The following is a 13,125-nucleotide window of genomic DNA, read 5'->3' as shown; positions in this document are numbered from 1 at the left end:
TTTGCTCCCAATCGTTTGTAAAGCTTCTTGAGGGAGGTCAGGATAAAAAACCAACACTGAATATGTCAGAAGCTTCACAACCGAAAAAATGGCAGAAAATGTTAACTTTAAGCAGAAATATGAGTAGGAGTGCTCAAGTCATTCAAAACTTTTCAAAGGACAAATTAGTCAAATTCCACTTGCATTACATACTTGCAGGTTAAAAGTCAGTTCTCATTTCAAACAGAGGCACCAGTCGTTTTTGGTTTTTTTTTTTTTTTTTTTAAATGTCCTGGCCTAACCCATGGATCACTGTATACAAGATGAATTGAAATCATTCCTATGAATAAATAATTCATTTTGGCTTTTTTACTAAAGATTGACTTTTCCTAATATGCTTTTTCTCTTGACCACAGTTGACATAATTCCAAGACTACACAAGACTCATTCTCCTCCTTACCTCATTTAGTATCCATGCAATTTACACTTCTTATATCCTCTCAGGTCACATCCTCTGCTAACGAACAAACTAGTGCACTGGACTGACTCTCAGGACCTATTATGTAGTTCTCCTTGAAAAAAGGCACTGCTTTTCTGACTACTACTTTCAAGGGCAGAGCGGCTCACCTCCCTGCAACCCTACAGCCTGAGACAGCACAGAGGCAGTTAATTTGCAAAGAACGAATTTCTCCTTACTCACATTGTTATCCCAGCACCCCCCTAAATTCCTCAGACTGAAGAAAAAAAAATACTGAAAGAACCCCCTGCCGCCCCAAGAAAGCATTCTTCAGAGTAGCAAGTTCACTTTAATCAGCGGAGGCAGCTTAAACCCAAGTTCATGGTAGATCTAAGCTGCCACAGAAATGTGTTTTGAGCAGAAACATTATGGGAAGCTTCACAAAGTTGTTCTGTGATCCTAATATGAAGTAATAAGCTGTTTACCCAGCATGACTGTACTGGGATTAATTGACAAAGGAGGGGAGATTAATTGCTGTTATTTCCCTGTCAGCTTCACTCCTCCACATGCACTCACTGATCTCAGAGACTGCTCACAGCCTTTCACTGTGTTAATGTGTCAGAACTACCTCAGATGAAACAAAGTCCTTTACCAAAAGCAATATCCAGAAGAGCAACTTGCTTCTAATCCCCTTCAAGTACTAATGAACCCAGATTTGATGCAACAGAATGAACTCTAGCACTCTGCCCATCATCCTGTGTTCCTGTCAGCTTTTCTACCCATAAGCACACTAAGAACTGGAAAGGATTAAACAGATCTGCAGTGTGGCAGAGCAAAATGAAATTCTGAACTCTGTGAGGGGTGCAGAGGCAATGAAGGAGGAAAAGAGAATAGGGCATGCATGTGAGTGGGAATTATGAGACGCAGGGTAAACCTTAAACCATCTCTTTAGACAATATCTTCGTTCATGAGTGCAGCACTGTAACTAATGAAAAAGTGCCATTAAAAAAAATTCAATAAGAGCCTATTTTCAAAGGCCACAGCTACAAAAGCAATTTTTTCTTTACCTAGCCTAAATTAGGAATCCAAAGCAAACTAGCTACACCTAGTTAACACAGAATGCGTTAACTAGGAGTCGACATGAGATTCTGGGTGTGAAAGTACCTGTGATAATGAGTCTTCCCAGGGAAAAGTTGGGCAGACTTGCTACAACTTTGCTCAACCATTATGAGGGAAAACAAAACTTCCTCACATAATACAGACCTAAGACTCTGGAATGCTGCTACCTGCTGTTCCAAGAAATCAAAAGACAGTTTTATACTGGCTTCAAGTTTTTCTTTTTCCCACGAGATGGCAGCCTAGGAACACTGCAGAATGGTTATATCCACCTCAAAAATACATGAATATTAGATTGTGCTGGGGACCGTCTTTCTTACAAGCTACTTTTTGGTGCAGATTGTTCAAAACAGAGTACATACAGAATTAAAGATGCAGAAATACATCAATATTCTAAACTGATTTAAGAGTTAGCATCAGTCAGCAGTGCACCCTCCCAACAGAGCTGTGTACTCACTATCCCCTAGTTTCTCAGCCAGAAAACTGAGACCCAATAGGGTCAGGCAGGGCATTTGTGTAAGAATCTAAACTGCCTGCTCCCTTGTAAACAGAGAAGGCTGCATTTGCTCACATCACAAAGACCTTTTGACCTCCTAACATGGCAAATTACTGCCTTCAGCCAAAAATCTCTGGCTCTTATCATCCAGGGGTGTTAGGGATGAGAGATGTTTTACAGATGTTTTATGTGCTGACGATCCAATCTGCTACAATCAGCAGCTTGTGACATTCAAAGCATTATGCACCTTTTAAAATGTATTCTGTTATGTTTTATTTGAATGTTTTTTGTTCATTTTCACAGCTCATATATAAAAAACACTGTTCTCCCAGAGAGCTTTCACTCCAGGATGCAGATCCCCAGACAGTCTGCTCTTTATAGACTTTTCTATATAGCTGTCTGTTTCAAATTCTACCTTAGAATCTATCAACTTGCTTGATCATAGTCATGTAGTTTTTTTGAGCACTGACAGAAATCCCCCTTCAAAGCTACTGAGCTCCCCACAGTTTCTCTCAGTCCTTCCTAGAAGCCTGGGACACTCAGTACTGGAATCCAGTCCTGCAGCCAAACAGTAACACAGCAACTCTGCATTAGTTAGCCAGACTGACTTGATTCCAGCCACCCACTTTCACCAACCTTACCTGAATAACCTGGTAAACAATGACAAAGAAAGCCATCAACAAGGTCCACGCAGTGACCGCCATTCTGACACGGCTGGGACTCGCACTCATCAATGTTAGTAAAGCAGGTCTCCCCTTTGAAGGGAAAATACAAATCGCCAAGGTTAGTGCATGCATGCATCAGTGAAGGATACAAACTGCATTCATGATGTTTTGCCATTCTTTACTGTCTTCTAAAAATGCAGAAGAATTCTGTAAACTGTGCGTGTCTCTTTTAACACTCTGACAAATAGATTCTATAATTGAAACAATTATGCAAAATGAAGCAAGGAAAGCTTAATGATTTGCCTGTGTCAGGAAAGGGAACTGGCGCAGAATCAGAACTTCTGCACAACAGTGGACCAAACTCTCATCTTCTTATTAAAAAAAACAAAACACAAAAAGCAACCCCACAATAAAGTAGTATTGTTAGCCTCTCCTTCCAAGTATTTTCCCCAGCTCTTAAATCCATGCTTTTATAGATATTTATATAAACCAGGGGAAGGGGTGGGTGGTATTTCACCCATTTCACCCATCATTCCTATCTACTCAAATACAGTCCATCTGTAGCAGAAAGAAGGCAACATTTACCACAAAGCCTACCTGCAAAGCCTGGCTGACACCAACAGAGGAAACCAGCTGCTTGGCTGTAGCTGAAATCATTGGGGAAGTCAGGCTGTGAGCCATAATAGGACTGGTTGGATCGCTCAAAGCACACACCTCCGTTGTGACAGGGATCTGTTGCACACTCGTTCACATCCTCTTCACAACGCTGCCCTGTGTAACCTGCCAGGAGACATCTGTGTAAGGATCACACACAACTGCACTACAACTAGTCACCCAAGTATTGTGGCTTCTCATCTTGAGGATGAGAATAGGAACCAAAAGACATTGCAACTCATTGAGTAAGGAGTCCCAGAGTCCTCCAGTTTCTCCAGCACGACAAAGGAGGGAGCCAGATAAACAATTTGCAAGAAACCATTACTTTGTGATAGAAAAACACACACAGGAAAAAGGCAGAAAAGAAGAGAAAGGAAATTTTATAGTTGAAGATCAGGGTGCATTTCCCAACGAAGAGGTTCATCTGATCCTGGATGATCAGTAAAGGGAGATGCAGTGGTAGCCTCATTGTTTTGGATAACAAAACTTCACACTGGATCATGTTGTATGGTTGTTAAATCCTTACTGCTTCAACAGGGCAACTGAGCACATGCTCTCTGTTGCAGTATGATTAGGGGCTGATATATGAAATAGATTTCAAACTTACCTGTCCAGCAGGCACAGCTGTAGTTCTTGATTCCTTCAACACACGTGGCATTGTTCAGACAGGGCTCAGAGGCACACTCCAGGATATCCAATTCACAGTGGTCCCCTTCAAAGCCTGTGTCACTGCAGTCACATTGGTAACTGTGGGCAACAAAACAGAGTGATGCAGAAGGTCCTGATTTCATTGTTGAGCTCATGTGAAGAAAGAGCAAACAGCTGCTGGAGTTAGCCTTCATGTGCATTTGTGGGCAGAGGAAAAAGACAGGTCCCTCTGAGCAAACAGGCCACACTAATGAGAGAGCAGATCAACCTCAGCAATCTCTAAACCTACAGTATGCCTGTGAAAGGCACACTGACACAGGTACATTCTCACCAGCTGCTTGTGCTGATCATGATCTGCAAATCACTTCCCTTTGCATCTGATATGTCAGACAGAAGCAAAAACAGGAACCTTTTTTTAAGCCTCCGAGGAGTTCTGCTACTGGAACAGCCCCTCTCACATGCTGCCATTAATCACTCCTTCAGTTACTACCACTGGGATGTACAAAACACTAAATCCAATTCTCTCCATGGATTTCTAAAGAAGAACATTACATCAGTACTGGTATCTAATTGCACAAATACTGATTTCTCACCTGTTAATGAGGTCATGACATGTCCCATTGTGCTGGCATGGCTGGCTTATACATTCATTGATGTCCACCTCACACTGGACTCCTTGGTAACCTGGCATACAGGTGCAGGTGTAGAACCCAATGTGATCGCTGCACAAGGCCCCATTCTGACAAGGGTATGAATCACATTCATCTATTTCAGCTTCACAGTTTATTCCTTGTTAGAAAAGAGAGAAATATTCATGTTAAAAATCCATCAAAGTCTGCACTGCTTGCATTTCTGAGCTGGAATTGCAAAAGCCATGTTATCAAATCCAACTGGCCAGCACAGTGATCTTTCCTCATTTTGCTGTAAAAACACAGAGCTTATGAACAGTGTGCAATTCTTAGAGATTAAGGGCCTTCCACTATTACTGAAAAATGGAATTGTTTTCTTCAGGCTTCCGGATGTTAGTCTTATAACAAAACTAGAAGCAGTTTCCAGAATTTACAAAGCTTTAGTTTCTCTCATTCGGGTTTGCTGAAGCAACCAGCTGGACAGCACTTCACAAATGACATTCAATTTCTGTGTAAACCATGCTGATCTGACTTACATGCACACCTTAAAACTCTAAGAGCTGTTCTGACTGGGAATCTGTTCAGGGTGGAAGGACAGGGATGAGAAGAGAAGAGACACACTGCTAGTTAGGGTTATTCAAACTTTCATATATTATATAGCTCTTACAGTTTAAGTTAGACACAGTACTCTTCACTAGCGTTGTGCTGCTATGGTGAAGGGAGTTTTGCCTTAACCAGGTCCAATGTTCTACGTCAAAGGCAGTTGCCTTTTGGGAAAGGAAAAAGTAATCACTACCTGGCTCCCCAAGACATTGATCCATTTGTTTAAATAATATTTGTAACTTGCTTTGAGATACCTAGAAAAAAAGGCATTAAGGCAATGCGAAATGCTAATTACAGTGATACTATATATTAGTAAGTCACTGTATTATGAAATGTTACTAAAATTTAGGCATTAGCTCTATGTATTAATAATCAAAAGCAAAAAGAAATCAGGCATTTTTGGTCCAAAGTCTCAGCTTTCACTAAAAACTCCTATGCAACTATCTTGCCATACTACATTCCACCAGTTGAAACTGTCTATGACCTGACATCATCTCCACGTGTTAGTCACTGCAGTGACTAACCTGCCAATCCATCTAAGCTCTGCTTCTTGTTAAAGGCTCAGGACTACTGGAGTGGCCATCCTAATCCTCAGGAATGTGGGCCCCCTAATCTGCTGATTCAAACCTGTCAATACCCATGCAAAACTCCCTTCACCCAAATTCCAGATGAAAGCCCCAGGAAACAACCTGCCTCAGCAACCAGTGGTGCTAGAACCTCTGAGGTTGGGATGAAGTACTAGAACATAAAGCTCATATCAACATCAGAATAACTTGGAGTACAAACTCCTCCTGCTGCTTGGGTTATTTTATCACCTCCTTATCAGGGGAATCCCATAATCCTTAATAGACGATTCAAGAAAAGAGTCAAAGGAAACTGATTCACAAAATTATGTTTGATACCCCAAATCAGTGCCAACCTTAAGGCCTACAGAGAAATTCTGCTCTTTTCCTCCCAAGTCTCTGTTCGTTTTTATCAGAGTGACTCAGCATCAGGCACATTCCTGATGTTGCATTCCACTGGTAATCAGCAGCATTCCTTCACAGCAACCTAACTCTTGAAACACTTCAATCTGTGACAATGAGGAAGGCTGAGAAAGTTCATGTGCTAAGTGGTACCAGGCAGAAATGGGCACAGTACAACCGCATTCCACTCTGATAGCAGGGCTAGGAGGAGAACCTCCCACTGCCTGCTTCACAGATAACTCACAGGTGTAGATTACTCTGAGTCATCAATAGAACAGATGCACATAAAAGGGATACTTAAGTCATATGCCAAGAAACATTCTCCAGACAAAGAACTGAAAAAGAAGTGTCTAAATGAAAGCCACTTTATTCTAAAGATTACTCCCCTCAGACAAATCCTGCAAGACAGGACAAAGAACTACAAACCAGCTAAACAGTTATACTTGAAAACACTAACTGTACTCCTCCTGATACTAAATCTCTTTTCTTGTGTACCTCCTGTTGTTAATAGTGAGGCTAATCACACCTACATGATATCCAGTGCTCCTAGCCTCAGATAGTGCCCCCACATTCATTCTTAGATAACGCCTCTCAGCATCTGTACCATCCATGGAAATCAGCCTCAACTATTTCTTGGAAGCCACAAACACTAAATTATTCCAGCATGGAACCAGACACTCTGAGTTTAGGCATTTAGTCTCACAGCTGTAAAACAACAACTTCTCATGGCAGCTACTAACACCACTAAACTTGTCAGCAGCGAGACACATTGTGGAACAACATGAATAGCAAGATGTAATCCAACCAACATTGTAGTGTATGAGCACGAAAGGGTACCTGTGTAGCCGGGGATGCACTTGCACAGATAGCGATCCATCTCATTCAGGCAGGTGCCATTGTTTTTACAGGGCCGGGATGCACACTCGTTGATGTCTATTTCACAGTTGTATCCTTGGAACCCAGGCACACAGAAACAGCTATACTCATTCACCCTGTCTCGGCAGATGGCTCCGTTCTGGCACGGGTTGGAAGCGCACTCATCAATGTTGTCTTTGCAGTGGGTCCCAGTGAAGCCAGGTTGGCAGATGCAAGCAGAGTCCCCAGGACCCTCGACACACGTCCCGTTATTTAGGCAGGTGTGGTTAGAGCACACAGAGCTTTGGCAGCCCTCGTTCAGTCCTGTTTGGCATTTACAGGCGTATCCACTTACACTATCTACACATTCAAAACGAGGATCTTTACAAGGGTTGCTCTCGCACTCATTAATATTAATGCTACAATCAATACCTGTAAAGCCAGGCATACAGATGCATTCATATTCTGGAAGTCCTGGAGTATTGTTGCAAGTCATATGGGCAGGGCAATCGTGTTTGGTGCATGCATCATAGAGGAGTTCACAGTTTATGCCCATGTAGGCTATGGGGTGCATGGGACAGATGCACTGGTACCCCACTTCCAAATCCGTACAGCTCCCACCATTTTCACATGGGGATGATGAACAATTGCTATTATTTTCAGAGTACGAAGTTCCTGTTGAGAAAACAGACATATTGTTAGTTAGCATTAAGTAGCTTAGGAAAATAAAAGCTCTTCTGCCAATCACCACACACATCTCAGAGGTATGTTTTAAGATACTGACTGATGCTTAATGTCTCAGCTGCTGCTTCTAAGGATTCTTTTTGTTTTTTCTCTGAGCTAGTCCACTAGTGATGGTATCAGAGCACAGCACTAGCACTTAACCTACTTTTTACATGCCAGTGCACAAACAGCTCTTCACCATTTTTGCTATGTTCTGTATATAACTGTGGGTCAGCCAGCAACAGGAAGTCTCCGGGAAACCCCACAGCTCACATCGACAGGTAACAGTGGCAGGTAACAAACAGCCAGGAGCCCGCATTGCTCTGACTGCCCACAGCTCTCTGCCTTCACTGCAGTGCTGTTTTTGAGAAAGGCTGTAAGGTGCTGTTCTCCATTCTAAGGATTTGCCAGGATCACACACCATAGCATCACTTCTCAGCTGACCTTAACCATTCTCACATTCACACCATGGTTACCCCAGCCCAGTTCTGGTTATATTTGCCTTGCTCTGATGCATCTTCTACACACCCAGTTGTTAATCTGTGTCAGTGGTTTTCTATCAACCCAGTACCCCATCAGTTCCCCAGCCTTTGTATGGGAATGTAGAGGCATCCGGCTTTAGGGCCTGAAAGGGATTTATAGGAGACTTTGGTTTACAAAAGCCTGCCCCTGCCCTGACCTCCCCCTAATTCCTCCCACCAGAAGACTGGTGATATTAAGTCTTCTTTTAAGATGCAGTATTGATGGGGGAGGGAGGGTGTTCAGGGATTTAGGCAGCCCCTTCTATTCCCATCATCATCTCTATTGCTTACCCCTCCCCTTCCTCTCTCATATGATGCTGGGGAGAGTTGCTGAGCATTGCACTGTCCAGCACTCTCATTATTCCGCCATGAACCCTTTTATTCTCAGATTCCCAGTCAGGCAGAAAACAAGGATGACGGAATCTGCCTGGAATCTCTGCAGCAATTAGGGTGGGAGCCCAGGAAACTATTCCCAAAAGATTTACTAGACAGGAGATATGAGCTTTTGTAAACTTAATGAGTAACCAGTCTCAGCCTGCGCTTTCCAGAGGCCAGAAGTACAGTCTGTGACAAGACCATAAAACCACGGTGTGCTCAGTATGATTTCTCTGACTTGCAACAGAGTTCATCTATAAGGAAATTCACATTTAAACTAGTCAGCAAGCACTGCTAGTGTAGGAGGCTGCAGTCATCTCAAAGGCTGCATACACCATTTTCTGCTTCCATTATAAGCAGGTAGTCTAAACACTTCTTGCAAATAAGGATGCATAAAATTAATTTCATGTTACCTTCTTTTCCAACATCTCTTCCCAGCAGGTACACCTTTCTGCACCTACTCTAATTTGGTTCATCATATGACTGCATTGCTCAATAATCTGTATTAGTCATTAATTCTTGTCCATGACAAAAACATTCAGTCAAATACAAAAGGGCTGAACTACGCAGATACCAAGTTAAGCATATGTGAAGTTTTTTTAAGAAGTCAGAAGGCCCTCTTGGTTTACCAAAGAACGGTAGCAAATTAATAGGTAAAATCCCAGTCTCCTCAAAGGTCACTACAGTTACCAACAACAACAGCAGAAGCTGTCTTGTTATGTGTAACAGAATCAGTTATGCACAGGATGGCATAGAGAAAAGTCATTTCCTGCATTGCTACTGGATTAGATTTAGCTTCTTTCTATGATCAAATGTTACTTGAATTAGATCTAAAAGTGATGACATCAGTAGGACCTGGGACCTTACTGGAGAAAGGAGAAAAACGTTCCCATTTTTGGGATTAGTAATTAATAAAAACTGTATGTAATCATATTGATCCACAGACTCTGAATGCCATGGGTCTCGACAGTTAACAAAATTTCTTCTTCCTGCTTTCTGTATTTTATCTTCTAACTGTAAATTTAAAACATTCTTGGCCTCAGGCAGAAGAGGCAGTTGGATGCACTGAAGGCAGAGCCAAGTTGAAAGCAAAATTCCTCTTCGCTTCTTCCCAACTTGTCTCAGCTCTTGCTGAACAAGGCAGTGGTCATTACAGGAACTGCTGCACCTCTTGGAATTGAAAATCAAACAGGTTATTAGCAAAGGCTCCTTTCCACTCCCTGTGAGAGCTCTTCAGCTGGAGATGCTTCGAGCATAACACTGGAACCTTTCCAAATCAAAAGATGTGTGCATCAATTCACCTTTTCCCTTAACAGACTGATGCTAGGCAAGGAGAAAGGTCATTTCTAGAGACAGCAGATTTCTGAAAGAAAAAGATTTTGAGGAGAGACCCCAAACCCTTAAGTGCCTGGGAGAACTAAGCAGTTGGCTGCTGGCGGGGATGCCCAGGCAACTCTAGCTGAGATCCTGAAGTAACACTGCTCCTTGGACATGGATGGAGCCAGCTGAGGAAACTGCAACTGTATGTCACATGAAATAAAATGGTACCAAAATCATTTCAAATTATTCTGTGAACTATAGCTTGCAGATAGTCATCACTGCATTTCCCCTGCCCAGTAGAGGCTGTAGTGACATTAACAACACTAGCTCCAAGAATATATCACATATACTAATTAAACTGCAGTATTTCCCCCGGACAAAACATGTTTCCAGGTAAACACAGCGTCGTCCTAATACTCATCCAGTGGTAATGCTAAAAGTTTTGGCTAAATAATTTGCCACAGATGAGACATTAATTCTCAACAGAACTTATTACAAAGTGATCTCAGAAAAGACAGTCTCAGCAGTAAGAAGTAAAGCACTGATGACATCAGCAGAAAGCTAAACACACTGTGTGCAAAATAACCTACATGGCTACCAGAAATGTAGGCTACCACCAAGACTGAGAAAGAACATGCATGATTTTATTTTTTTTTTTAAACTCTGTTTCTGATATTTTCATCAATCTGCTCCAGGACATACAGTAATTCCTCTCAATTTTGGAACAGATTACCCTACATGAATATGCAACCAATGCTAATAAGAACAACAAATTAGCCTTTCCTGCTACACAACATACTGACCATAAAAACAGGCAATTCAGACCACACTTATATGTTTTATGAGAGCATGAGAGTAGTCACCAAGAGCCAGGAGTTGAAAATTTCCACAGAAGCTGTTGGTACTGAATTAACAAAGACATCCAGGATTTCTCCTTTACCTTTCACAGGAATAACACAAATAAGTGACATTTGAAAGTGGAAAAACATGAAAAAAAATAATGCAGTAATACTGTCCTGCAATCCTACTCGAAAATGAAACTGGAGAAGACTACAGTTTCTTTGAAGAACACGTTCCAGGAATTTAGGGTTGGATTAGAAGGGACTTCAAAGGCCAACAGTCAGATATAAAGCATTCCTTGAGCTTTCTCAGGATAGGTCTGGTTTTGCACTTTAGAAATAGCTGACAAAGGTTCTCCCTAAAGGTTGGAGTTTGTGACTTTTCTATCACTTTAAGGCAAATGAGTTGTTTTGCCAGGCTTTGTTTTAATAATTGCCTTTAATCACTTTATACTTGATAACTTTATTAAATGTTGTTATCAAACAGCAATTACAACAGCCAGGTATATATCAGCAAAATTAGGAGCAAGAAACTAACAAGACAGCAGGCAACCTGAGAGCCCTGCAGGAGCTCACCATCTCTCCCCTGAGAGTCGGGAGGAGTCTCTCGCTTCATGTGCCAGGACAAGGTGCTCTGCAATGCCAGAGAGCTGTGAGAGCTCACAGACCGCATGGGAGGAAGAGGCCCTCAAGGCTGCTGCCTTTTAGTTAAAAAACCACCACAACTGCAGCTTTGTTTATTCTGTTGTCTTATACCTCAGTGGTAATTGTCCCACAGCATGAGTTGCACTGAAGTTCTTCCACAGATTTCCCTCTTCATTCCAAACAAGAGTTGCTAAGGCAGTACACAGAACGCATTCACAGCTCACGATGCACTGCTTCAGCATTACTCACTGCCTCGTATCATTTGGTTTTGCTTTTCACAGGTTAGTTTCCTGAGGACCTCAGAAACCAACGACAGATGGTGGATGCTTTGGGGCTGGGGATACACCTGGGCTCACGGAAGATGCTCAGTCCCACACCTTCATGAAAAAAGTCTCTCTCTCTTTCTCTCTCTCTCTCTCTCTCACTTTAATTTCCGCAGTTCAAGCTGTTGCTTCACAAGGCACCCCTTAGTTGTCACCTACCAAGTACTCACTGATAACTACCTTAAAGGTGCCCTAGAGGTCACTTAAAATTCCAAGAGGGAAGTAACATGCTTGGGTTGAGATTAGCCCAGAGATTACCTTGCTTCCTTCTCACTGAAGAACAGCACTGATGTGTGACTCATGTTGTGACTGTTTTTTTTCCCAAAAGATATCATATGCCTCATTCAAATAAGACAATATTTTCTCAACACAGACCAGAAAATGATGAGCAGAGTCAGCAATAACAACTGAAGATATTCCTCTCTGAACATCTGCTCACACGTGCACAGCACACATACACAATGGTACATTCTCATCTTGTCACTTTCTCCTGATTACAATCTCTCATAAAAATGTTCTTAATCATAGCCATAAATGCTGCAAGAGTCAGGATACCAGAAAATTATTTCCTGGTGCTGCAAAAACATAATGTGAGCATAGGCAAGTTAATCTAATTTTCTGTATCAGACTGCCCAACTTATGAAATAGATATAAGTGTATGTTCTCACCAGTGTCCTGTAAGATTAAATGATTCAAGAGTTAGTGAATTCAAGAATTATAAAGTTGGATTTTTCCCTTCCCTAACATTTCATTCCTGCACATGACATGGTTATTAGGACCGCTGAGCAATAGGAGAGATGATCACAGGAATGGCTGTATTTTGTTTCCTGCTTCTGAATTCACATATATTTTCAGTACTTCCATGATCTGAACATTCACCCGCTTCTCTGATGTCCCCAAACTATTTCAGGAAGCAGAGAATGCCTAGCAGGAGGAGGCAGCCCCTACAGCCCTGTGTGATGGGCATTTTACCCAGCCTACGAGAACACCAATGCTGGAAGGATCTGTCCTTCCTATCCTTGGGTCAGTCCAAAGGCAAGCTTTCTGAGACAAAAAGATAAGAATCGGGATGCGTCCAATTTTTCTCATCCACCTCAGGTTTTCTCTCCCAGAAAGTCAGTACGATCCACATCACCCAGATGAAAAGCACACAGCTTCTTCTGCGGGATGTAAAACGTCAAAGTGAAGCTGCAGTGCTTTTAACAGGTAACCAGGCTACCTGTCCGACCAATAGCATTTCCCCACGTCCAAAACCAAGTACAGCTGAAGAATGCACACTCTGCTCCTCAAGGTCCTATTTACGTGAAGGAGT

General features: G+C 42.1%; 1 protein-coding gene across 6 annotated transcripts in view; it reads right to left on the bottom strand.

Moving 5' to 3' along the window:
• Nucleotides 1–13,125, bottom strand: part of CRB2 (crumbs cell polarity complex component 2) — a 63,429-nt gene that overhangs the window by 17,775 nt on the left and 32,529 nt on the right. For all 6 annotated transcript variants that reach the window (XM_042830868.1, XM_042830865.1, XM_042830869.1 and 3 more), the window contains 5 exons: nucleotides 7,050–7,742; nucleotides 4,609–4,804; nucleotides 3,975–4,114; nucleotides 3,311–3,493; nucleotides 2,690–2,803 (listed from right to left, as the gene is read on the bottom strand). In XM_042830868.1, the coding sequence (XP_042686802.1) occupies nucleotides 2,690–2,803; nucleotides 3,311–3,493; nucleotides 3,975–4,114; nucleotides 4,609–4,804; nucleotides 7,050–7,641 (1,225 nt within the window). In that variant the 5' untranslated portion in view covers nucleotides 7,642–7,742. The remainder of the gene's footprint in view (nucleotides 1–2,689; nucleotides 2,804–3,310; nucleotides 3,494–3,974; nucleotides 4,115–4,608; nucleotides 4,805–7,049; nucleotides 7,743–13,125) is intronic.

This window comes from Centrocercus urophasianus, unplaced genomic scaffold, assembly GCF_019232065.1.
Source record: "Centrocercus urophasianus isolate 14NV4802_14NV808 unplaced genomic scaffold, USGS_Curo_1.0 seq_34, whole genome shotgun sequence".
NCBI lineage: Eukaryota > Metazoa > Chordata > Aves > Galliformes > Phasianidae > Centrocercus > Centrocercus urophasianus.
Note: the sequence above shows the minus strand (reverse complement) of the source record. Positions and strands in the feature narration are given on the sequence as shown.